We start from the raw sequence: 24,774 nt of genomic DNA, 5'->3' as shown, positions 1-24,774 counted from the left end.
CAAAATGCAATTAAATGATTAACAGAAAAGCTCTGACTGGGATAAGTAAATGAGCTGAGAAGGAACAAAAAAAATATCCTAGGAATCCGGATGATGTTATTTCATTTCTTCTGTAGGAAACACATCATATCCACAAGGGAATATTGTAATGTATAGAACATTATACAAGAAAAAAAAATTCCTTTCTGTCTCTGGGGCCCAGGCCTGCAGAATACATGTGTTTTATTAATTAAACAATTAATTAAATAATTACTGTTGTTTTCATAATAATAGTTTATTACCTGCTAAGCATTTTTAAACGAAGATAGGAAGCCTCAGGTAGCTTAAATAACTTCCTTAAGGTCCTTGGTGGAAGCTAGTAAGTGGTTGACCAGAATTCAAATCCAGGTCTTTTGAAGCTTGTGCTGTTAACCTTTGTATAAAACTGGCCCTTTACCCATTCCAACTCCTTTTCTTCTGAAGATTTGACCAGACTGAGTAACTCCAGATATATGGATCAGAGATTCACAACATCTAGGTTGATTTCACTGTTTTACTACATTACAATTTTATCTTTTTTTAAAGAAAACATTTGCAGAAAATTTATTTGTGGCTATGATTCTATTCATATAAAAATGTTCTAGCTATTATAGGCACCATGCCAAGAACAAAGGCAAGTGGGACCAAAAAAAGCTCAAAGTAGGCCATTTACTGAAATCTCAAATTTGATCAGCACTTTCTTCCAGGGAAAATATTCTTTGTACCTATTACCAGAGAGAGAGGATTTAGATAACGTTTTTAACCCTCGGATCCATCCCACACTCCACAGAGGGTAAAGACAGTAAAAAGGATGATCACTCACCAAAGTTGAGTCCAGATATAATACTCTCTGTTTGAAGTTTTCCCAACTCCTAAAATTTCATGACTCTGGGTTTTCTCTGTTGTGATTAGGGCAGCCAGACTGATCTAACATAACAATCCCTGAGGACCCACCTCTGAATTATATGTTCCTCTCTATATGCCAGTATCTGCCTACAATATGCATTTCAGATGCTTCAGGACCCACCTTTCCTTTAAAGGGGTAGAACTTTGAGGCATATATATTATCAACTCCAGGTACCCTCAGGGAAAACTTCTACCCAAGGTAAACACGAGGTTTTTTTAATTTACTTTACAATAAAAGTATAGCAAGCCTTCCTTAAATTAGAGTATTTTTCCCTAAGATTTTTCTTCAGTCTCCTAAGACCTTGACCTTATTTGTTTTTTTTTATTTTTTTTAAAAAAAATTTTTTTTCAACGTTTATTTATTTTTGGGACAGAGAGAGACAGAGCATGAACGGGCGAGGGGCAGAGAGAGAGGGAGACACAGAATCGGAAGCAGGCTCCAGGCTCTGAGCCATCAGCCCAGAGCCTGACGCGGGGCTCGAACTCACGGACCGCGAGATCGTGACCTGGCTGAAGTCGGACGCTTAACCGACTGCACCACCCAGGCGCCCCGACCTTGACCTTATTTGAAGCATAGTTCCAGGACCATGGTTATCTTTTTTTTTTTTATGTTTTTTTTTAATTTGTTTTATTTTTATTTTTTTTTAATTTACATCCAAATTAGTTAGCATATAGTGCAACAATGATTCCATGAGTAGATTCCTTAGTGCCCCTTACCCATTTAGCCCATCCCCCCTCCCACAACCCCTCCAGTAACCCTCCACTTGTTCTCCATATTTATGAGTCTCTTCTGTTTTGTCCCCCTCCGTGTTTTTATAGTTTTGTTTCCCTTCCCTTTTGTTCATCTGTTTTGTCTCTTAAAGAGGACCATGGCTATCTTAACCCCACAGAGTACAAGTTCATCTAGGATCCAAGATAGAGCCTAAACAGTGAACCATCCATAATCAAAGGTTGCCTGTGGCTTGTTCACATGTTCTGAATAGTCTTCATTACCAGGTGTTAGAGCTGATCTCCTGGACAACTCTAAACCACAGGACATGTGCTAAGCTCCCTCTTTCAGGATATGTCAGGGTCTAACAGAAGACTACGCACCCACTTTGTCCATAACTACCATCCCTTTTCTCTCTCTTTGTGAAGAAAAAGGCCACAGATTCCATAATACCTCTTCTGCGGCTATGGGTGTTTGTGTGTGTGTAAAGAAATATAAAAATTTCTTACCTGCTAATAATACAACAAACATTTATTTGTTGAAATAGTAAGTTAATTCAAGGAGTGATTACTTGGAGTTAAAAGTCTATGTAACTGTACCTGCTATAAGGTAAAAAATCATAAAAATTCATCTGACAAATATCACACTAATTCGTTCTCTCCTTACACAAAATTGCTTTAGAAATAAAGGAATTTCAGAATCGTGAGGCAGTATTTTGTTACATCGTCAAATGGTGAAAGTGACTGATTCATTTAACGTACTTATTGAGCACCAACTGTGTGTTTGTCACCGTGCTGGCCCGTGGGAGCAGGGGTGAGGATGGTAAGTGAGGTGGAGGGAGTGAAGGATGAGGCTGGAGCAGGGGACAGACCCTGCAGTGTGAAGCCAGTTTTTAGGATGGTGAGCCTGAGGGTGGGTGTGACACCATTTGCTTTGCTCCAGTACCAGGAACACAGTAGAAGGAAGGACAGGGTGGACGGTAAAGGACCCATTAAGCTACTCATTCACCCAAATGGCAGAAAAAACATCTTCGATTTAGAAAGATCGCGACACATCTCTGTGGTACAGTTTTGTTTCATTCCCGGCGATCAGTAAGGTGTTTCAGACATTTCTATACAAATCAGAAAGTGAGAAAAAAGGCAATTGCAGTCAAAATGCTTAATTTATGAAGCTATTACATTTTCACTTTAGCAGCAATTTGAGATAAAATAATGTGAAACTGCCTTACAGTTTATAGTTTTATAATAATGAGTCCATCTCTTCACTATTTACAAAATTCTTATGTCAATAACTAATGGCACAATTTCTTTTTTAAGTAATCTGTGAGACATTCCATGTGTATTTTCATCCTTGTAAGCAACTTTCTGGGGACACCTTTTTTTTAATTTCCTTAATGACAGCTATATCAGAAAAAATCATTATGTAGCTGTGTTTTAGAATGTGTATTATTTAAAGCCTGATTAACACTGCCATCTTGTTGCATTGGAATGATTGTTCTCCTTGTAATACATCTGTGGTGTTTACATCACTGCCCTCAAATGACTTATCTAGCTATTGAAATTGTTATGTGACATTTTAACTGCTAGCTCATATAAGCATCATTTCTATTCTGATTGTTGGTTTGTGCTTTGGGCAACATGGATATTGAGTCAAAAGAGAATGTATAAGACACAGAGGCTCAGATCTGCCAAGGTGCTGCTCATTTTAATTCCTAATGCTCTTTGGGAAGCATTTTATTCTACTCATTTTGGATAGAGATTTAGTACTTACTTCAGTAGTGACCTTAAGGAAGAAAACTGGGTGGGTGCCTGTGTGGCTCAGTCAGTTAAGCATCTGACTCTTGATTTCAGCTCAGGTCATGATCCCAGGGTCATGGGATCGACCCCCACATCTCTCTTCCTCTGCCCCTCTCCCCCGCTCACATGTGCTCTCCCTCTAAGATAAAAAAAAAAAAAATTAATATTCATTAAAATTTTTTTTTAATTTTTATTTAAAAAAAAAAGAACACTGACTTAGGGGAGATTTCAAACAGAGATTTCATCTCCTCTTTTTCCATTTATATTCCATAAAAGATCAGGCACCTGGGTGGCTCAGTCGGTTGGGCTTCAGACTCTTGCTTTTGGCTCAAGTCATGATCTCATGGTTCTTATGTTCCAGCCCTGCATCAGGCTCCACACTAATAACACAGAGCCTGCTTGAGATTCTTTCTCCCTCTCTCTCTGCCCTTCCTCTGATTGCACCATCTCTTTCTCAAAATAAACAAATAAACCTCAAAAAAAAAATAAGGCACCTTAAGAAAGAGGTTTTCATATATATATGAATGGGTAGGACTATCATGTTGAAGGAGAAAGAAACTGAGAAGACTGAGTTTCAAATGCTGCCCCTCCTGTGTAATCTGGGGAATGTTACTGTATTTTCAAAAGACTTGTCTCATATGCAAAATGAAACTATCGATGCTCCCTTACTTTGGATTATTATGGGATTTAAATTAGTTAATGTATATTAAGGTGTTTTGTGTATGGTAAAACTCCATACAAATATTAGTCAACTCCCTCAAGTGAAGATATACTGCTACTCAAGGACATTTCTGTTGGGAGCACAGCTTTCATAAAGAAGCCGTGGGACTCACATTTGATGGAAGGCAGCTGTAAAACGGATTGAAAAGAATCCAAGAAACAAATTATGCCATTGTGTGCATCAAGATAGCCAACAGCGATAAATCAGCTACATTCATTCCCGTGCACCTGCAAATAAAAATGAGCGGGGTGGATCCTGTGCAGGAACTCTCACGGTGGAAAGAAAATCAGCCCGGAGCAGTGTTATGAAGCTCTCACGGCTTCGGATGATACAGGCAGATTTCACGATGCTTATGTAAGGAAATATGTCTGTCTTGTATCACCACAGGCAATAACTTTTTAAATTAAGTAGAGATAAATTCTTATAATTTAAAATGTTTAATGCCAAATATATGTCTTCTCTAATACTTATAGTATAGTGGACAGACTGGTATTAGATGACCAAATGTCCACTTAAAATTGATAAAAGTATGTTTATTTTTTTGTTTAAAAAGCATGGAGCATTGCTTACGTATAAAATGTACTAAGTGTACTAGCCTATGAAGCCCCAGGGAAGGAAGAGGAAAGAGAGAAGTACTGTGTCCTTACTGGAGAAAAGTCCCCAAGAAATGCAGGAGAGTAAAAGAAGTCAGGGAAGAGAGCAAACCCTGATGTGTGGGAAAACCTCAGGTCTCTGAATTGAAACTTGAGAAGGATGGTATCTTTCACATCATGAGACCTTTATCATAGCATCGTCACATGGGAGCCTCTCATAGTCCTGCCCCATTATAAACTGCATTATTAATTTCATTTACTTTAGTATTGTCTTATTTGAAAAAGTAGTTTTTCATTATTAAATAGTTCTTATACTAAAGTATTAAATCCATAGCAATCAGCAAAATCGATTCTATTGAAATTAAGCCTTTTCTTCATTTGTTTACTAATTTATTTAACAAATAAGCCTATACATTGTGCCAGGTATTAAACATAATCCAAGATCTCACAAGTGGCTTTCAATTTAAATACCATTGATGGGAGCAGTGTGCTTGCAGCACAACCCCATTTAGCAACATCCACATATTTCTCTAGAGCGCATGACAAACAACTGAACTTATTCTGTTTGTTGCTATTATTTCAGTTACACAGTTTCCTCACGTCTACTCCATTTGGTTCAGTCTCTTTTTCGTACCAAATACTTCAGGCTTCCTCATATGATTGGCTCATAATGGCAAGAAATAAAAAAAGGAGGAAGAGAGTTTGTCTTGAGTGACAAAGAAGTAGATTCTGAATATGATCCAAAAGAAACTCCAGAAAATATATGAGCAACAGAGTACAGCATAGTTGGAATAAGAGTAGCATCTCCCACAGTGCCTATACGGGGAAGAGTTATCTTCATATTGTATACCATATTTTCAGTATTTAAAAAAACATTGTTGCAAGAACAGAGCTGTGTGGCCATTGTGATACACTCTCTGAGGACCTGTGGGATTTTACAGATTGAAAATCAGCATCAGTACTCTATCTTAGAACATAGCCATCATTTTGTTAGAACTTTTCATTTTGAGAAGAACAGAGACACAAGATTTCCTGGTTAATGGAAGTTTTATGGTAAAGTTACCCAGGAAAGTAAGAGAACAAAATAGAAAGAAAGAAAGAAGATCTAGAATACTGTGCATCGGATTGGTGGTAGTCTGCTCTTTGCCTCTCTCTTCTGCACTCCCCCATCACTAACAACGATATGATCCTTCTCATGGCCTCTGCTTACCTTCTCTGAGTCTTTCCACTTCTGTATTGCTCTATTCACTTCAAGTTGGTCGTATTCTGACCTCCTGAGAGAGAGAATATAAATTCTTTGTCAAGCCATTCTCTGGTATGAAGCATCTACCCTATGCCACGGCTGCTGGTGCCAAACATAGTGTTAGCCAGGCAGGCAGTTTGTGCAGCACAGCACTACCATTTGCACGTGGGGCAGTCCTGAGCTATGGACAGAGGCAGGCACTGTGAGACTCCTAAGAAGGGAAGCAGTGTGCTAATAGAAGAATGTAAATACGGAAACGAGAGCTTTGAGGCCTTTGGGGTGATACGAAGGAACAGCATACTGGAGGAGGTTTGTAATTCAAAGGCAAGAGTTCCCTTACTTCTGGTGCCAGTTGAAGCAGGAGAATGGCTAATAACATTAGCTCTAATGCTTGCCTTTACAATAGGAAAAAATTAAGAGTGAAACAAAACAATGGAAAAAGAGGCGCAAGAATAGTTGTCCATGAGTTGTTAAAGTTGCTCCCATCTTGTCAAAGTGACATTATCACAACTATAAATTCAAAAGTGAAAGTAGTCATCATCATAACAGATTTTTCTTTCCTCCTAGTTTTCCATATTCCCATTTATTCTTATTCATATAACTGATAGCTCCCGCACTGCCAAGTTCATTGGTATTTTCCATGTTTCCAGGTAATCTTTACAAAGTAGACCATGACCACTTGCTGTCGGTGTAATAATGCAGTAGGAAAAAGAATGCTGAAGTATTTTCTTACAAAGTAAGAAAGTGGGAAATTTTTCTTACACAGAAATGGGGTTGAAACTTGAACGCTAATGTAGACTCTCCCCATGGCGGAGTTCAGGGCTCTTCTGACCTGGCAGGTTCTCTACATCGGCCACAGAACTTCAGGGCACAAGTCTGGGAGGAACCAGAGAGCCAACTGGGGACCACATCCACTTATTTCTGTTTTTGATTGTGCAGACATTCATTGTACTGTTTGTTTGCCAATTTGGTATCAAAACGAAAGTAACCTACGTTAGATCTAAGACTTAATCTTCAAACCCACCTTTGTAATTTAGCTCAGCTTACTTTTAATAGTTATTTTAATGCCTACATTATTCTCTACAGTCACGTTGTACCTTAATTGACTTAACTACCCTTCATTGCAAATATTTTTGTTGTTTCTAATTACTTATCTGTGTTAAGCTCCTGGTAAATAAAAGTATAGTGAAGTATCTTTCAGCATGTATTTCCATTTAGAAAATTTCCTAAGAGGGGCACCTGGGTGGCTCAGTCGGTTAAGCGTCCGACTTCAGCTCAGGTCACGATCTCGCGGTTTGTGAGTTCGAGCCCCACGTCGGGCTCTGGGCTGATGGCTCAGAGCAGCCTGGAGCCTGCTTCCGATTCTGTGTTTCCCTCTCTCTCTGCCCCTCCCCCGTTCATGCTGTGTCTCTCTCTGTCTCAAAAATAAATAAAACGTTAAAAAAAAATTTTTTTAAAGAAAATTTCCTAAGAATATTTCATTCCAGATTTCATTCCAAAAGGAAATTATATCAATTTAAATTCTTACTAGAATTAGAGACTACACCAATGTCACTGCATCTGTATGACTTTAAATATTATTTTCATTTGGTAACACTCTTATTCTGTCCATCTGTTTCCCATACTTAGGGTATATAAGCTAGCCAACATACTGGTAAAATGGTTTAGATACCATGTTTTATATACAAATAAAACTTTACTAATTCATTTAAAAAGAGACTTTGAGCTCCAAATATCTAATGCTATTGAAATTTTCCCATATCTGTGATTCATCTCAATAAGTTTAAAGGTTTTCTTTTCATCAGAAAATGATAACAAAAGAAAATCGATTATTTTTTTCAACTTGCCTTTATGTGACAGTCCTCTGCAGGAAAATTGTGAAACAAAAACAGGAAAAATAAAAGGCTAGACAATGGAAAATCATGTAAGGCCAAGATCTTCAACCTGGTCTACATACTGCAAGCTAGGGAACCATACTTTTCTAAAATTACTCAACTATATGTGTGTTAGAATTTAAATGCTATGTTGCCACCCTTAACAGAAGTTTATTTCATATTGGATTATTATGTAGGAATTATGCTAGTACACAAAAATGAAAGTGAAAAGTAATGAGTCAAGTTTTTAACAGTAAGTTTTCCTGTTGCTTTGGTGGGATGCCTGAAAGTTAAAATTTCTCACGGGTTGGGTTGCTTGTAAACTGACATCATCCTGGCCCTCTGAGTGATTGGCATTGTGTTTATTTCTCCTCAGACAAGAGCGAAGGGGAGATACTCCGTCCTTTTCTAGGTACCCTTGTACCACCATGCTCAGACTATCCCTGTAGAACCAGATTATAAATTCCTATAAAAAACTATTCATGTTAACTCTCAGGGTTGTCCACTTTGTTTTGAGATGATAGCTTAATGATGTTCTTCAAAGAAATCACAGACCTACATCAGGAACTGGAGACGGCATCATGCTTCTTCACTCCCACTGCTCAGTAGTGAACCAGCAAGGAAAGCATGTGTGATAAACCCTGTAGAAGAATGGTAGATGTGTCAAGGCAAACCACAGTGAGCTTTTGCTTCTCTTCTCCAAAATCCTACATCTTTTAGTAAAATCTGGGAGGGAGACAAAGTTCTCTAGGTTTCTCAGTGATTAGGATTGGATAAAAAGATTTGAAGTTTTGTGATTCAAATACAGGTTTGTATTTTCTCGCATCCCCCATGTGTGAACATGAAGCAGTTCATTTCATCACAGTGAATAAAGGAGCAATACAGAAAGAGTGTGCTGTAGAGAAAGCATGGAATGAGTTGCTTATGGTTAACTGTGGCAAAGCAGTTGCACCACTTAGTTCCTTTGGTTATTTCTTTGGATATCTGATGGAGAGGCAACATACACACACAAAACAGGCAGAAGTAGCTCTATACATCTGAACTGGTTTTAGAGTGGGTGTCGAGTAGGCAAGGGAGAATTGTTCTACCTTCCAAGAGAGCTGTCATTTCTAGATGCGTCATTAAAGGAAGCACTGTGGGTTCGATGGCTGGAACAGCGAACCCATCGTTTATGCGGTCTAGGTATCAGGTGTCAGTCTAGTCATGCTCTTGGTACCAGTTAGTTCTCAGAGTCTGGCAAAGTCAGACCTGTTTCACCTGCTCACAGGATTCTGCTGCTCTGTCCACTGCAGTGGCCTCTGCGCAGCTCCTGTTATTGTAGTCCATTTCCTGGTTTTGCTGTAGAATGTGGTGAGGTGTCCCATCAGAGTGCATGACTCTTTCTAATCCCAACCCACACACTGATGTCAAAGTATTTTTTGTTCTTTCTCTGGAGCATTATGTTCTTCCACCGGCACTCGCTCAGCCAGGAAAACATGAGGGTATTTTGCAATAGCATTTGGAATATACATTTTTATCTTTTAGTTGGGATTTCTAGTGTTTGTATTTTAAAGGTCAGATGATGTCACAGTCTTAGTCATTAGCTGTCTACGTATTGCTGAGTGTGTAACTGCCAAGTCAGAGCCTGCAGTGGTTTCCTAAAATCAGCACCAGGATTACAGGGAGTCACTCGCCTTTTTACGCACATACACAAGCACGGCCAAATGGTGAAAAGCTACATCAGACCTTGCACAGAGCCCACCCTAAATTTGCTACTGCCCATTGTTCCAGAAAAATAGATCATGCAAGTAACTTTGATAATAATGGATGAAATCGTGAATAGAATTTTTCAGTGATTTTTAGTGATTTGAGTATTTGTAAGCATTTCCCTCCCCGGCAACCTGCATGCTTATCTTTTCTCCTTTCCTCTCTCTCCTCATCCCCTCTCTTATTTTCTCATTTTAAGATCTTCAGAACTCAAAAGACTATTGGTGGGAAATGAAGGTGAAGGATTATTGATCAGGAGATCTCTACTGCTGTTTTCTACTCAGAGTTTAATGCAAAGGCTTCGTTTATGTCCATAGATAATACTAATATGAACTAGAGGTTGGGATTTAAAAAAACAGGGGTGGGGGGTACAAAACTGGCTATTCTTTTGGCAAACGCTTAAATCACTTTCTTTGTGCCACGCAGTTATCAATTGTGTGTAATCTTCATAACAAGTTTCTTAGGGACTTTTATTTTACAGATTAGAAAACTGAGGTACAAAGAGGCTAAGCAACTTGCCCAGGGTTATACACCTGGTAAGTAACAGAACTGAGGTACAAAACCATGCGGCCTGACTCTAGACCCTGTGCCCTTAACCTTTGCGCTGCGCTGCCTCGGAGGAGAGTCCAGGACAGTAAAAAAGAGAGGCTCTTCAGATAGGACAACATAGAGCCCTTCTGTGATAATGACGTAAATGAGGAAAATGAAAATGCATTGAGAAGAAAGAATTTCAGACAGGTGAACGGGTGGCATCTGTACCTGCAAGAGAGGGAGAGACTTCAGCAAAGCAGCACTGTCCTTACATATTAGTCACATGTGTCCTGTCACTTTTGGCACATTCTGTTAGAAAGAAGTCACAGGTCACTCCCACACTGAGAGAGGACTGGAGGAGTGCATGAACATCAGGAAACAGATCATGGGGAGGCCACTCTAGAGTCTGCTGTAGAGACACATGCAGGTGAGGAGACACACACTCAGAGTCTGAATTAGGGTGGTCTTGATGCAAATAGAAAAGAAGAGTCAGATTCAAGAAACCATGTCTAGGAGCATAATCGTGAATTCTTACCCATACCACGTGAAGGTCTTTGAATCCATTACCTCAGGTAAGCCTCAAAATAACTATTTGAGGTGGCTGTCAGGAGAATCCTTATTTCACAGATGAGGACACAGGCTTTTAAAAGTTAAGTTCCTAGCTCACATACATCCCAGCTTCAAATCTGGGTGTCCCAACTTAGGTTTGAACATAGGATGCCAGTCTCAGAGCTCATTGTCTTCGCCACTCTTCTTTACTTGGACTTCACAGCATAGAGGATTTAAAGAGAGATGGGGAAGAAAACATCGAAGATTAACTGCAAGAGTTTAACCCTTTCAACTCAAAGGATGGTGGTATTATCGAAAACAGGCATGTCATGAGAGGCACCAGCATACACTGCCTGCCACGCAGTGTGCTAAGCCCTCAGTATGCATCATCACATTGAATGTTCCAACAGCCTGCAAGAAGAGTGGATATTCAGCAGATACCCAGATTCCAATAGTGGAGACAAAAGTTAGTGCTAGAATAACCTATCAGGGAACATCATATGGAGATCATAAATCTCTAAGATGAGAGGGTGTGAGGGTGATCTGGCAGTGACATCTGTTACCCCATTGGTCACCAGGGTTGATTTGGCTGATCTGGCTGGCTAGGCGATATCCCCTTCCTCCCTCATTGCTCTGTGTGCACCCCTCCTATAGTGCACTCAAAGAGGGTGACCTTTCCGGATAGAGGAGGGCTGTTCTTCCATCAAGGGTATATGGGAATTGCGCACCTGTTAGAAACTCTGAACAACCTGTCAAGGCCCATTCATAGGAGAATGTAGGGTAGTCAAGATTCCAAGACTCCACACACATCCAAATGAGGCACTGCATGTGGCAATCTGCATTTCTTTTAAAAAATAATTAAAATAAAATTAGATGAGATGTTTAAGAGAGAAAGGACAGGCCCCACAAGAGGACCTTAGAAAACACCTATATTGAGCGGTTGAGGGAGGAAGATACAGTTGAAAAAGCAATGAAGACCTATACATCAGAGAGATAAGATGGAGAGATGGAGATATAACTGTAAAAGCAAAGGGGAAGGAGAAGAAAAAGGGTTGTCAGCAAATACCACCAGAGAGTAATCAAAGAACCTCATAATCAAGGCAGGATAAAGGAATTTGGAGGTTAGGACGGAGGAAGGGACTGACTGAGGGTCAGACTTTTGGGTGAGTAGATTCAGGAAAACAGAGCCTAGCAGGAGTCCGCTGGCATAGAGGTGGATGGGCCAGCTGGGCTGTGAAGATAAGAGTGGGGAGTGAGGATGTAGAATTCACCAGTATAAACTTCTCTATAATTGCAGATGAACTAGTAGTAATATGAGAGGGTTTGAACAAGTGAGTAGCAGTGATCTTGTGTGTTGTAAATAGAAGGGAAGGTTCAAGTCAGAAGAAACTGAAAATGGTGGAAAGAGACTGCTGATGGAACGTGACCCCAGAGGAGACAGAAGGCAAAGAAGAAGAAGGTGCAGGTCCTTAGAAAAGGGAAGAGACATGTTACCAATGGAGTTGGGAGAAGAACTGAAAGAAACTGAAAGAAAATATAGAAAAACAGAGGTTCAATAGGTTCAGTTTTCTTCTTAAAGAAGGACCCAAATTCATAGTGGGAAAGCAGAGGAAAAGATGTCAGTACTAGAAGATAGCACTAAATAATTAATGGAAGCAACAGTTGACCAAAGTTTATTGAATGTCTACTCTAAAGCACAGAATTCAGTAGAGAAGACTTTAAAAGATGTTTATTTTTGAGACAGAGAGGGAGAGACAGAGGGTGAGCAGGGGATGGGCAAAAAGAGAGGGAGACACAGAAACCAAAGCATGCTCCAGGCTCTGAGCTGCCAGCACGGAGCCCGATGCAGGGCTCGAACCCACAAACCATGAGATCATGACCTGAGCTGAAGTCCAGTGCTTAACCGACTGAGCCACCCAGGCGCCCCTGGCATGAACTTTTAATAGAACCAAGCAGTGTGGTTCCATAATTTTGCCCAGTGTTTTTTTTTGTTTGTTTGTTTGTTTACCGTTTTTATTTATTTTTGAGACAGAGACAGAGCATGAACGGGGGAGGGGCAGAGAGAGAGGGAGACACAGAATCGGAAGCAGGCTCCAGGCTCTGAGCCATCAGCCCAGAGCCCGACGCGGGGCTCGAACTCACGGACCGCGAGATCGTGACCTGAGCTAATGTCGGCCACTTAACCGACTGAGCCACCCAGGCGCCCCTGCCCCGTGGTTATTGAAGGCAGTTAAATTCCCACTGCACAGGGCTGGAAACTGAAATAGAATGGCAGGTAAGCATGGATGAAAGAAAGATGGATTCTAGAGGCCAACAAAGAGTATCTGCATGGTCTCTACCCACCCAGTGATGAAGGTAAGTGAATACTAAGAAGAGTTTAAAATCTATTGGGGTGCCTGGGTGGCGCAGTCGGTTAAGCGTCCGACTTCAGCCAGGTCACGATCTCACGGTCCGTGAGTTCGAGCCCCGCGTCGGGCTCTGGGCTGATGGCTCAGAGCCTGGAGCCTGTTTCCAATTCTGTGTCTCCCTCTCTCTCTGCCCCTCCCCCGTTCATGCTCTGTCTCTCTCTGTCCCAAAAAATAAATAAATAAACGTTGAAAAAAAAATTTTTTTTAAATCTAAAGATTTTTTGGGGGGTGTGGAGGAAATTACAGGAAATGAGGAAACAAAATGCTTGTTATCAGAAAAGGAATGCTGTGAGACCTTAAAGTAAAATAGTTCCAAATCAAGCAAACTACAGAGTGCTCTCTCTGCAGTTTCAGAGGCTAAAGAACTATGAAGCCAAAGTATTATATGGGCCAGAAGTAAAAATAAATGATTGTGGCAGAGGAGGTGAGAGGGTGGAGAATATGACTGACCAGGCACCCAAATCATGAAGACAAGGTGGAGGGTTATGACAGAGGTCAGGGTTATGACAGCAAGGACAGGGCTTAGATGTTAAGGTTCAAACACAGAGGTCAATAGAGGTGGAATACTAGTCTAAAAATGACAATGGAAGCAAGAATGTTTTTGAGACTAGTTATGTCTTTTTGGGAAATTCCAGTTTTAATTAAGTTGAACTTACCACTCTTTACCTTGGGAGTCAGTCTAAGACCAGCGGAGACTTTGCTTCACAATAGAAGTAGGAGGCAAAGTCATCAGGGAGTGACTGAGACATAAGTAAGGGCACCTAGCAGGAAGGGAAAGTGTTAGTTGGAATCAGATGTAAGCATTGTTCTCTGCTCACATCTATGCTATCACTTCCTTACAAATGACCCTTCTGATCCTTAAAATTACCTGTAAGGCATTATCCCCATTTTATAAAAAAAAAAAAAAAAAAAAGAATCTGGTTGGCTCAGTCGGTCTGACTCTTGATCCTGACTCAGGTCCCGATCTCATGGTCGTGGGATCAAGCCCCATGTTGGGCATTTTTTCCCTGGCAGCATGGAACCTGCTTGGGATTCTCTCTTCCTCTCTCTCCCCTCCCCCACTCACACTTGTTTGGTTTTTTTGTTTGTTTCTTTTTTTCCCCCCTCTCTCTTTTTCTATTTTTTAAAAAAAAATATCTGGTTTCAAGATTTGAATCTTGTCCTGACTGCAAACTCTAAGGTCTTTCTACCACAACTTACTGACACTCAGTCTTAAAGTGTTACTATGGCTTTCAAGAACTAACTAGAAATCATGTCTGACTTCTATGAAGTGGGTATAAAATACAATGTGTTTTTTAATTGAGGTATATTTGACCTATAACTTACTAGTTTCAGGTGTACAACATGATTTGGTATTAAACATCCGTCACCTTATATTATTTGCCAATGTCTGTTGTCATGAGAACCTTTAAGACCTACTCTCTTAGCTTTCAGACATGTGGTACAGTATTAACTATAGTCGCCATGCTGTATATTATATCTGATGACTTATTTTGTAACTGTAGATTTGTACCTTTTGACCCATTGCAACACCCCAAACTCTGTGCCCCTACAAGCGCAGATCTGTTCTCTGTACCTATGAGCTCAGGTTTTTTTTGTTTTGATCGTACATATAAGATCATATGGTATTTGTCTTTCTCTGACTTATTAGGTTAGGATAATGCCCTCAGGGTCCATTTATGTGATTACAAATGGCAAAAATCCCTTCTGTTTTAATGCTGAATCATATTCCTCTATGTGTGGTGTGTTTGCACACACCATGTTTTCTGTCTCCATTCATCCATCAGTGGGCACTTAGGTTGCTTTCATGTCCTGACTGTTGTAAATAATGCCACAGTGAACATGCAGGCACATGTGTTTTTTCAAGTTAGTGTTTTTGTTTTCTTTAGATAAATACACAGAAGTTGGATTGTCAAATCATACGGTAGTTTTAATTTTTTGAGGAACCTCCATCCCGTTGTGTAAAGTGGCTTCACCAGTTTACATTCCACCAATAGTGCACAAATGTTTTCTCTTTTCTCCACATCCCCACCAGCACTTGTTATTTCTTATCGTTTTGATGGTAGCCATTCTGACAAGGGGGGGGGGTGATGCCTCATTTTGGTTTCAACTTCCTTGATTATGGATTTGTAGTTCCCTGATGATTAGTGATGTTGAACACCTTTTCATATACCTGTCGGCCAACTATGTATCTCTTTTAGGAAAATGTCTGTTTAGATCCTCTGATCATTTTTTAATTAGACAATTTTTTTTTGCTGTTGAGCTGTACACACAGCTTTTTCTCTTGAATTATATTCAGATCTAAAATATTCTGTGTGAGCCTCACAGGTAATCCTGTATATTTAAATCTTAATTTGTTTTTCAAGAAAAACATCGTGGACCCTTTTCCTTAATGAAATTAAGGAACTTCCAAAACATTCAAGATGAGCACATTGAATTTCTGCGACTATACCCTAAAACATTAAGTTAATACTTAATATTTCATTATTTTTCAGGTGTGAGAATGAAACCAAATTCAAAACGGAAGAAGTATTTTGGGCTTACAATTTCTGCCCTACGCCATACTCCTGGACTGCACTTCTGGGCCTTATTTTATATCTTGTTTTCTTCGCACCTGGTAAACAAAGGCTTTGTGTTTCTGTGTTAAAGTTATCTCTTTTTAAAGGAGACAAACTACTCTTTTTCAAATTTCTTATAAACTACCTTACTGAAAATGTTAATTTTTCTCAGGAATGGGACCAATGCCTTGGACGGTGAATTCCGAAATATATCCCCTTTGGGCAAGAAGTACAGGAAATGCATGTTCATCTGGAATAAATTGGATGTTCAACGTTTTGGTTTCACTGACATTTTTACACACAGCAGAGTACCTCACATATTATGGTAAGAGAATATTTTTTCCATCTATAGTTTCATTTTTATTTTTCCTATTCTTTTTATATGTACTATCATTTGGGTTTAACAGAGTAGATGGTTATATTTTTGCTATACTCAGTATGTCTACGTGGCTTTCTCATTCCCCAAAGGCCTTGGAAATGAACCTAGGGAAAGAGAAGAGTAATTCTTTACTAAGCAGCATGGCTGCTCATCCCTCAGTGCTTTATAGCCCTCACCCCATACAACTCAAACATCTCCTAGCTATCGCCCCAGTTGGAAATCTTCACCGCAGGCTTTTATTTTAATGAAGAAACATAAATAACAGAAGATGGTAGAAATGATGCAGGCAGGGAATCTAAGGGGTAATGTTGAAGATGTCTCATGATGGAGCAGTCATGTCCAGGTAGCTCCCCCAAAGGTCGTGCTGTGATGTATGCCTTCCACTAGATTATCTATGCTGTTCAGGCCACCGCGTGGTAATTTCAGTGTCGGCCCGGACCAGCACTTACCACTACCAAAAGCATAAACCTGACAGAAGTGTTTATGTGAAAATGTGTGGACCATAACTCAAAACAATATTAGGACGTGGCTGAGTCAGGAAAAAAGCTTTGGGAAGCTACTTCAAGTCCATTTTTAACTAAAGTGAAAAGATTTTCTCTTTAGCGAGAGAATTTCTTCACTCTCTATGAGCCAGTAGTTTGTAATTGGATTCTAAACGATGGACTATCCCAAGATAGTCCCTGTAAGTCTCTGTATGTATATGGAGTGTCTGTTGCTTAGACCATTCTCTGACCCCTTCCCCATCATTCACCCCACCGCATCCCATGCTCTGGGCATGTACATTCCTTTTTGCAAGAACAGACACACACACATCCCACAGTTGGACCATAAATCACTGGAGCTTAGGCCAGGACTTAGGCCTGGTTTGCCATTATATTCCCAGTATCTTCCAGGGCCTCCTTTTCACTTGATAAGCCCTCAGAAGTGTTTGTCAAATTAATAAATACACAGATGAATTTTGAATATGAGGAAACATACAAATCTATTCTTCCTGTTTCCTGAACATACTGTATTAGTATTAGCTCCTATTATCTTTATAAAACTCTTGTCTCTCCCAGTGAACATTTAGAAATTTAGAAACATATTAAAAAAAGGAAATGCAGGGGCGCCTGGGTGGCGCAGTCGGTTAAGCGTCCGACTTCAGCCAGGTCACGATCTCGCGGTCCGTGAGTTCGAGCCCCGCGTCGGGCTCTGGGCTGATGGCTCGGAGCCTGGGGCCTGTTTCGGATTCTGTGTCTCCCTCTCTCTCTGCCCCTCCCCCGTTCATGCTCTGTCTCTCTCTGTCCCAAAAATAAATAAAACATTGAAAAAAAAAATTTAAAAAAAAAAAGGAAATGCATTGGCATTTTAAAATGGATATACATATTTCATATATTCAATTTTATCCCATTGGCAATTAAAGTTTTTTACATAAATTCAGAAACTTATCTTTCTGACACTATAGGTACTTATACAATAAATATTTACCCATATTTGCTAGTTCTTGAGAATGCTTAATTTTTTTGTTTGTTTTAGGGAATTCTTAAAGACCTAAATATAGGCTAATATCCCAAGGAAGTATTTTTGTTTGTTTATTTTTGAGAAAGAGAGAGGGAAACCGAGGATCCGAAGTGGGCTCTGTGCTGACCACAGAGAGCCCGATGTGGGACTCAAGCTCATGAGCCTGCAAGTTCATGACCTGAGCCAAAGTTGGTCACTTAGCCAACTGAACCACGCAGGGAGGCACCCCACGGAAGTATTCTTTTTATTAAGTTGTAGACCAAATACTAAAAGTCTACATGGCAAGACTTTTGTTAGCAAAGCTCCTCCTTCAGTTTATGCAGCCTCAACAACAGGAGGCAACAGAAATAAAATTTAAATAGGGCATACACAGCCATGCTTCTTTCAGAAATATTCAGTTAGAACCAATTGGCAGTTGCCAGAGGGGAAGGAGGGTGAGGGTTGGGCAAATATGGGTGAAGGGTGGTAGGAGGTACAGGCTTCCAGTTACAGATGAGTGAGCCACGGAGATGAAGAGTACAGCACAGGGCACATGGTCAATGGTATTGTAATAGTGATACGTGGTGACAGATGGTAGCTACACGTGTGAGTATGGCATAATGTACATAGTTGTCTAATCAGTATGTTGTACACCGGAAGCTAATGTGAATTGTGTCAACCCTACTTCCATTTGAATATATACAGTTTATATTGTAGTATATATATATGGCTTATATATAATAAAATATATATATTGTTTATATATTAGTTAGAAGTTTTTTGCTTTGCATTAAGCCAGGCTTCTGGTATGTCAACACACTGGTCCATTAGGTCTACTGCTTGCTAAGTTTTTTCTCTGTTTTTGGACCTAAATTTTAATCTACATGTTACTGATTTATGTAAGACACATGTTTCTATAGATGATTTAACAAACATACTCCATAACAATGTATTTCTCTTTAAATTTCCATGTCTTCTTTTATTGCCTCCTCCTTATTGCATAAAACCTCAAATTTTGTTTTCTTCCTGAACTATACTGCTTAGACAAGTCTGCCTTGGCCCCCATTCAGTAACGTTTATTACTAAAAATTATCATTAAAATGTCAGGACTATACCATTTTATGTATAGCACTTGTGACTACTAAATACTAAATCTACTAAATAGATCCCTTGAAAAGCATTGTATCAAAGTTCCTGTACTGAGGTACTGAAATTCAGTCAGACATGGTCTTTGATTCCTCATCCTGTATAATTCAATTAAATATTTGTTTAAATCTGAAACTTCATATAGGATTCTTCATAAGATTGATTTCCTTCAGAATAAAACTGAGGAATATCTGCACTTAACAATCCTGACAGACTCATTACAGATTTTTGGGGTTTTTTTCTACCTGCATTCCAAGGAGAAATAAGAAAATGAGTCACATAACTGACTTGGCCATTATTTGGAGGAGGCCACAGCCTTCCTGGCTGGCCCATGCCTCTGTGGCTTAACCATAGGTCTCACCACTTGGGCAGTTTTGGTATTGCCTGCTTTAGATTCTGTAAAAGGATCTTGTATTTTATCTTTTATTTGTTTGTTTATTTTTGAGAAAGAGAGAAACAGATCATGGGGAGGGGAGGGGCAGAGATAGAGGGAGACTGAGGATCTGAAGCAGGCTGCAGGCTCTGAGCTGTCATCACAGAGCCCTGCGGGGTCTCAAACGCACAAACCGTGAGAGCATGACCTGAGCCTGAGCATGACCCGAGCCTAAGCCAGATGCTCAACCAACTAAGCCACCCAAGCGCCCCAAGGGTCTTTCATTTTAGAATTTCTTTGATGTTATTTGGATGGGGAATCTGGGTCACAAGCAAGAAACTATATGGCCTTTAAGAATCTTCCTATTCCATCTAATTGTTTTTAACCATAATGGTGGAGCACTGACAGATTTGATTTATTTCTGTTCATGCCACTGTTGCTAAATTGCGAAACATGATGAATGTTTCCTCAACATTATATTTTATAAAGCCAAACGTAGTTTGCTCTGTTAGAGATTCTGGAGTTTAGCAGCCTGATTTAGTCTAAAATGTTTTACCATCTGCACTTATTTTTTCTATATTGTCATCATGATTACCATCCTTTCTTTGTCCCTCCCTGCTAATGATTCCATTTCTCTTCCACCACAAGTTTTACTTATCTGAAATCAAACACAGGACCTCATCTGCTTTTTTTTTTCCTCCAAAACCCAGCATCATCCAAGAGCTAGCTTTTCAGCATCACCCTTTTCATGAAAACATTCCCAGTTTTTAAGTCCTACTAATCTTGTTCTATTCTATCTCTAATAGCAACCCTTCTTCCATAGTCATTTAGATGCATTTGGTAATGCTACCACTTTTTTTTGGCAGCTAACCTCCAGAATTCTAGTAGGCATGTAACATACATTTTTTTCTGTTCTTTGCAGTTTGGCAGGGCAGCAGTTTTTTCCCCATTAGACAGATGAGGAAAGCAGGGTCAAGAGAATTTAAGAAACTGCCCCAGGAGTCTGCCTGCATCACTTTGTGACTTTCAGATCCACACTGTCTACAGAGCCACGGAACCTTCCTGTCACTGTAGCACTCAGCCATGCATCCCAGATGACCTAGTAGTATTTTCTGATTATTTACTAAGTATAAGACATAAAAAATACATATACGCTTGTATGAAATGTTTAACATGAATCAAACAAATGAAATAAAGGACGCCTGTATTTGTGTTTTTAAACAAAGAGCATCTCTCTTACACAAGTCCAGCTCCTTGACTTAATCTAGCAAACTATGCCATGATTTAGTCAACCCTTTCGTATTTTTTCTAAATCTTGTAATTTACCTCTTTTTCCCTGAAGTTCTCTCATGACTCCTCGTCCCACCAAGCAGATTCTTTCAGGTGGACAATTCAGCAGCATTTTTCTTCCAGTTTTCCTTGAACCTTCCCAAGAATGTTTCTGTATTTATTCCTGGAATGGTTACTTATGTCTTTTAAAAAGTAGTCTTCATAATGTCTTTCCCATTCTGTAATGATTCATCAGAAAGGGAAAATATTATTCAGTTCTTTAACTGCTTGCTACACTATTTTGCTTACAGCTTGATTTTGAAATATGTCTTTGTCTAGTTTAGCCCTTTATTTCAGATCTGCTTGCAGTCAACAAGAGCACATTTATTTCTAGATGCTCCATTGTGTCAGGCACCATATTAAGCATTGAGAACCCAAATACAAACAAGCCATAGACTCAGTCCTTAAGGAGACCAGTTTTGACACTGAAACAGGAGAGCACATCTCCCTCTCAAGCATCTCATAACCATCTCTCCTATGCCTGCTCCTGATTGGGGTTGTAAAATTTATAGAATTATAAACTAAAATAGGAGCTGAGTGGAGCACCTAACCTAGATGGCTCAGTCGGTTGGTTGAGCATCTGACTTTGGCTCGGGTCATGATCTCAACAGTTGGTGAGTTCAAGCCCCACTGCTGTCCAGTGCAGAGATCCTCTGTCCCCCTCTCTCTGCCCCCCCTCTTTTTCTCTCTCAAAAATAAATAAATATGTAAAATAGCTGAGAAACCATCTTTTTTTTTTTTACTTGATATGGAAACTGAGGCACAGAGAGGAGGTTAAATGACTGGAAGTCACACAACAAGATTTAAACCTAGATTTTCCAACTCCCAATCTGATATCCTTTCTGCCATTTGTCACATTAGTTTATCATCTTCCATTACCAGGATGATCTCAATTGAACACCTTAAATTAGGCAGGAACTCCACTGTGGTAAGGTTCTTATATTTAAATTGAGAATTATATAAGAAAGACCATCTTGGAAATATGTAGAGAGTATACACAAGTCACATATGTCGCATCCATCTAGACTTGCTGTATTTACACTTAGAATTGTAACACAACCAGGTACTATTTAGGTCTTTGTGTTTATACTGCATTGGCATGCATAGTCTTAGGGGAAAGCAGAATTCTCTGATCTCATGGAACTTATATTCTAGTTGGGGAAAACAAAACAAATTAGTAAGCTTTATAGTATGCCAGATGGTGAGAAGCGCTATGGACCAAAACAAGTGGACCTTGGTGGTCTAAGAGAAGGAACAAGGGGACTAGGTAAGAGACCACTGTGATAGTGCAGATGAGAAGATTGCCTTTAGATCAGAGATACCAGTGGAATGGCGAGAAGTGGTCATATTTGGATTGTATTTTGAAGTAGATCCAACAGAATTTCCTAACAGATTGGATGTTGGTTGCGAGGGTAAGGAAACAGTCAAGGTTGACTTCTCAACTTTGGGCATGAGAGATTGGAAAGATAAGTTGCCATGTACTCCACTGAATCATGAACTCAGAAATGGCATCATGTATGTGATTCTAGAAGTACAAGATAAATGAGAAAGAAATTGCTCCCTCAAAGTGCCTCCATTCTAGTAGACAAGACAGACGCAAATGCATGCACATAATACTTCTTGGTTGTTATGACGGTGGCTTCAGCAAAGTGCTGTAAAAGTACACAGGAGAGAGAACAGTGATCTCTAGCCAAGGAAGTGAAGAAAGACTTCAAAGCAGAAGTTACATCTGAACTCAGTTTATCATTCTTCTTGAGTTGGGCATTGTATAACTTGAGCTTAGAAAGGTAAATTGTATTATGTTCATAGAGCTAGAATAGTAAGAGTAAAGCAGACCAGTAGTTATTTTTTGCCTCCATGTAAGACCACAGTTATGTATGATTGACCAGAAGGAAAAATCAAAATCAAGTACACTTTCCAACCTAGGACTATTCATATACATACGTATTATTTTCCATTGCAGGAGCCTTTTTCCTCTATGCTGGATTCGCTGCTGTGGGACTCCTTTTCATCTATGGCTGTCTTCCTGAGACCAAAGGGAAAAAATTAGAGGAAATTGAATCACTCTTTGACAACAGGTTATGTACATGTGGCGCTTCAGATTCTGATGAAGGGAGATATATTGAATATATTCGGGTGAAGGGAAGTAACTATCATCTTTCTGACAACGATGCTTCTGATGTGGAATAATTTTCAGCTGCTGAAATATTTAGGTATTTAAACAAACTTGGGGAACAAAAGCAGCAATTGGTGACCTCACTGCCCTGCTTTTAATCTGGTTCTTTCCAGTCTAGTTTTGAATGACCTCATATTCTAGAATATTTGATTAGGAGGAAGATACAACCATGATGACATTTTTTTTTTCACAAGCAGAAATGTGAAACAATATTTAGAGATTTTAAATTAATAATTATTGAACAAATGTATGTAAATCCTTCCTGAGATAGTCTAAAATGAATATTGTATCCAGTGACTTCAGTGGTATCCTTTTTTCCTAAGACCATATATAATTATTAGTGGCAATAGAGTCAGTGCTAAACTAGCTGAATCGTATATGTATGATACACTTATGAAGAAGGATTCTGGGATATGATCCAAGGATGTTTTCTGTCAAAACATGGCCTGTTGGCCCTAAATTTCCCTAAGGACAAGTAGCTTATCTGTGATCAACTATTAGAAAGTAAATTCCATTTAAGCTTTCAGCAGATTCAATAGTGCCTCCAGAGAGGCATGGTTGTCCTTATCTCCTTTGGATTCCACATTTTGATCTCTCTCTCCAAGTCAGATCTTGAGAGCTCTTGAGAAACTGACTCTGCACAGGACCTTTGGAACATAATGAAAAGCAGGTCTTTAAGGGTTTATTTTCATACGTATTTTTTTGCATCAGTGATAAGTATACATTTGCACAGATAAGCTGGCAAGTTTTGATAAGTATATTTTATTGCTAGAAAGTAAGAAAGAAAAAATTTTTATGGATCCCTGATCGAGTTAGTCACTTAAGTATGCACCTATAAACGCAAAACAGTGCCGTGTCTTCAAGTGTATTTCAGGGTTTCTGTTCATGCCAAAATCACCTGATACTCACCACGCCTTCACTCATCGACTCTAGAGCCCTACTATTTGTGCCTTCATTTTTGTTCTAAATAGCTGCTAGCAGACTATTTTCCCCTTTTAATCAAATAATTTCAGAAACAAAAAAGAAAGGAAGAAAATCAGTGACAGAGAATGCTGCTGTTATATTGATGTTTAAGTAAATAGTGGGACTTACGTTTTCCTTAACTTTTTATTAATTCTTCATAAGGGAATCATGACATTTCGTTAATTAATAGTACTTGTCTTTTTTTACTTTAAGAGCACAAATTTGTTTTTATTTTGCACACCCTTTTCTCATTTTCCCTGACAGTTTACCAAAAAAGAAAAGATACATAGATTTGTCTGCGGGTGTTTCCTTTTTCTCATACTTGGCTTGGATTTCTTTCCTTGTCTAAAAATTGAGATTTTCTATTGGAACAGATTGATGTTTCTAATATAGCATACATTTCTGCAGTGTCTTTGCAAAGTGTTCATTGGTTCTTATGCTCATTCATCAATGATCCCTATTTTTTGTTCTTAAGAACTTCACAGGATATACAAAATTACTTGCAAGTTCCAGTGAAAATATGAATGAATCTTAAGTTTGATGCATTTTAATATGGCTCTAAACATCTAATAAGGCACTCTTTGGACTGAAAAGATAGCTATCTCTAAATTCATTGTTTCTGCCAGTCTCCCAAAGGTGTTTTGCTCTTCGCTGGAAGTCTGGCTTATTCCTGTCACTATTATCAAAACTGCAAATGTAGCCAAGGAGGTTTATTCTCTTAGCCACCAGGGGTATGATAAGCGTGCTTTTAAAATGTCACTTTACTGGCCTAAAAAATCCTTCAGCCAAAAAAAAAAAAAAAAAAAAAAAAAGCTCCCTTTGATCATTTCATACAGTAAAAAAATTTATTTTAGAGAGTTTTTTTCCCTGAATTAGGTGCTTTTACAATTGATTTCTAAGGGGATACTAGTATTGATTTTTTCCCCCAGAAAAGCAGATGTGATTTAATAGAAAAAGTTATTCATATTTCTTATCCCATAAGAAATTTCTTATCTGTGTAATACTTCACACAGGGAAAGTGAAATGGAAAATGAGCTATTATGTGGCAAAATCAGAATATGGGGAGAAAAAGCATTTGGACCAATTAAAGTGCTCTCTAAAAATGTATTTTTCTGATTCATCCAAATAATTGCCTCAATTCTTCTCTTTATTGTATACATAGCCTTAATTATATGCTTATATACTCAGCTGGGCTGAATGCACAGTAACCTTATTATTAAAGGAGCGACTGGACTTTTATTATCTCCTAATGCAGAACATGGCCTGTTCTCCCTGAT

The 24,774-nt window shown here is 39.1% G+C and overlaps 1 protein-coding gene across 1 annotated transcript in view; it reads left to right on the top strand.

Moving 5' to 3' along the window:
* SLC2A13 (solute carrier family 2 member 13) overlaps positions 1-23,753 on the top strand; it is a 381,359-nt gene extending 357,606 nt beyond the window's left edge. The window contains exons 8-10 of the mRNA XM_047066543.1: positions 15,590-15,711; positions 15,825-15,977; positions 22,322-23,753. Of these exons, the coding sequence (XP_046922499.1) occupies positions 15,590-15,711; positions 15,825-15,977; positions 22,322-22,548 (502 nt within the window). The 3' untranslated portion in view covers positions 22,549-23,753. The remainder of the gene's footprint in view (positions 1-15,589; positions 15,712-15,824; positions 15,978-22,321) is intronic.
* The last annotated feature ends 1,021 nt before the right edge of the window (positions 23,754-24,774 follow it).

This window comes from Lynx rufus, unplaced genomic scaffold (genome assembly GCF_022079265.1).
Source record: "Lynx rufus isolate CCGP_SWC_20201006 ecotype Redwood Valley unplaced genomic scaffold, mLynRuf1.p SCAF_7, whole genome shotgun sequence".
Lineage (NCBI taxonomy): Eukaryota > Metazoa > Chordata > Mammalia > Carnivora > Felidae > Lynx > Lynx rufus.
Note: the sequence above shows the minus strand (reverse complement) of the source record. Positions and strands in the feature narration are given on the sequence as shown.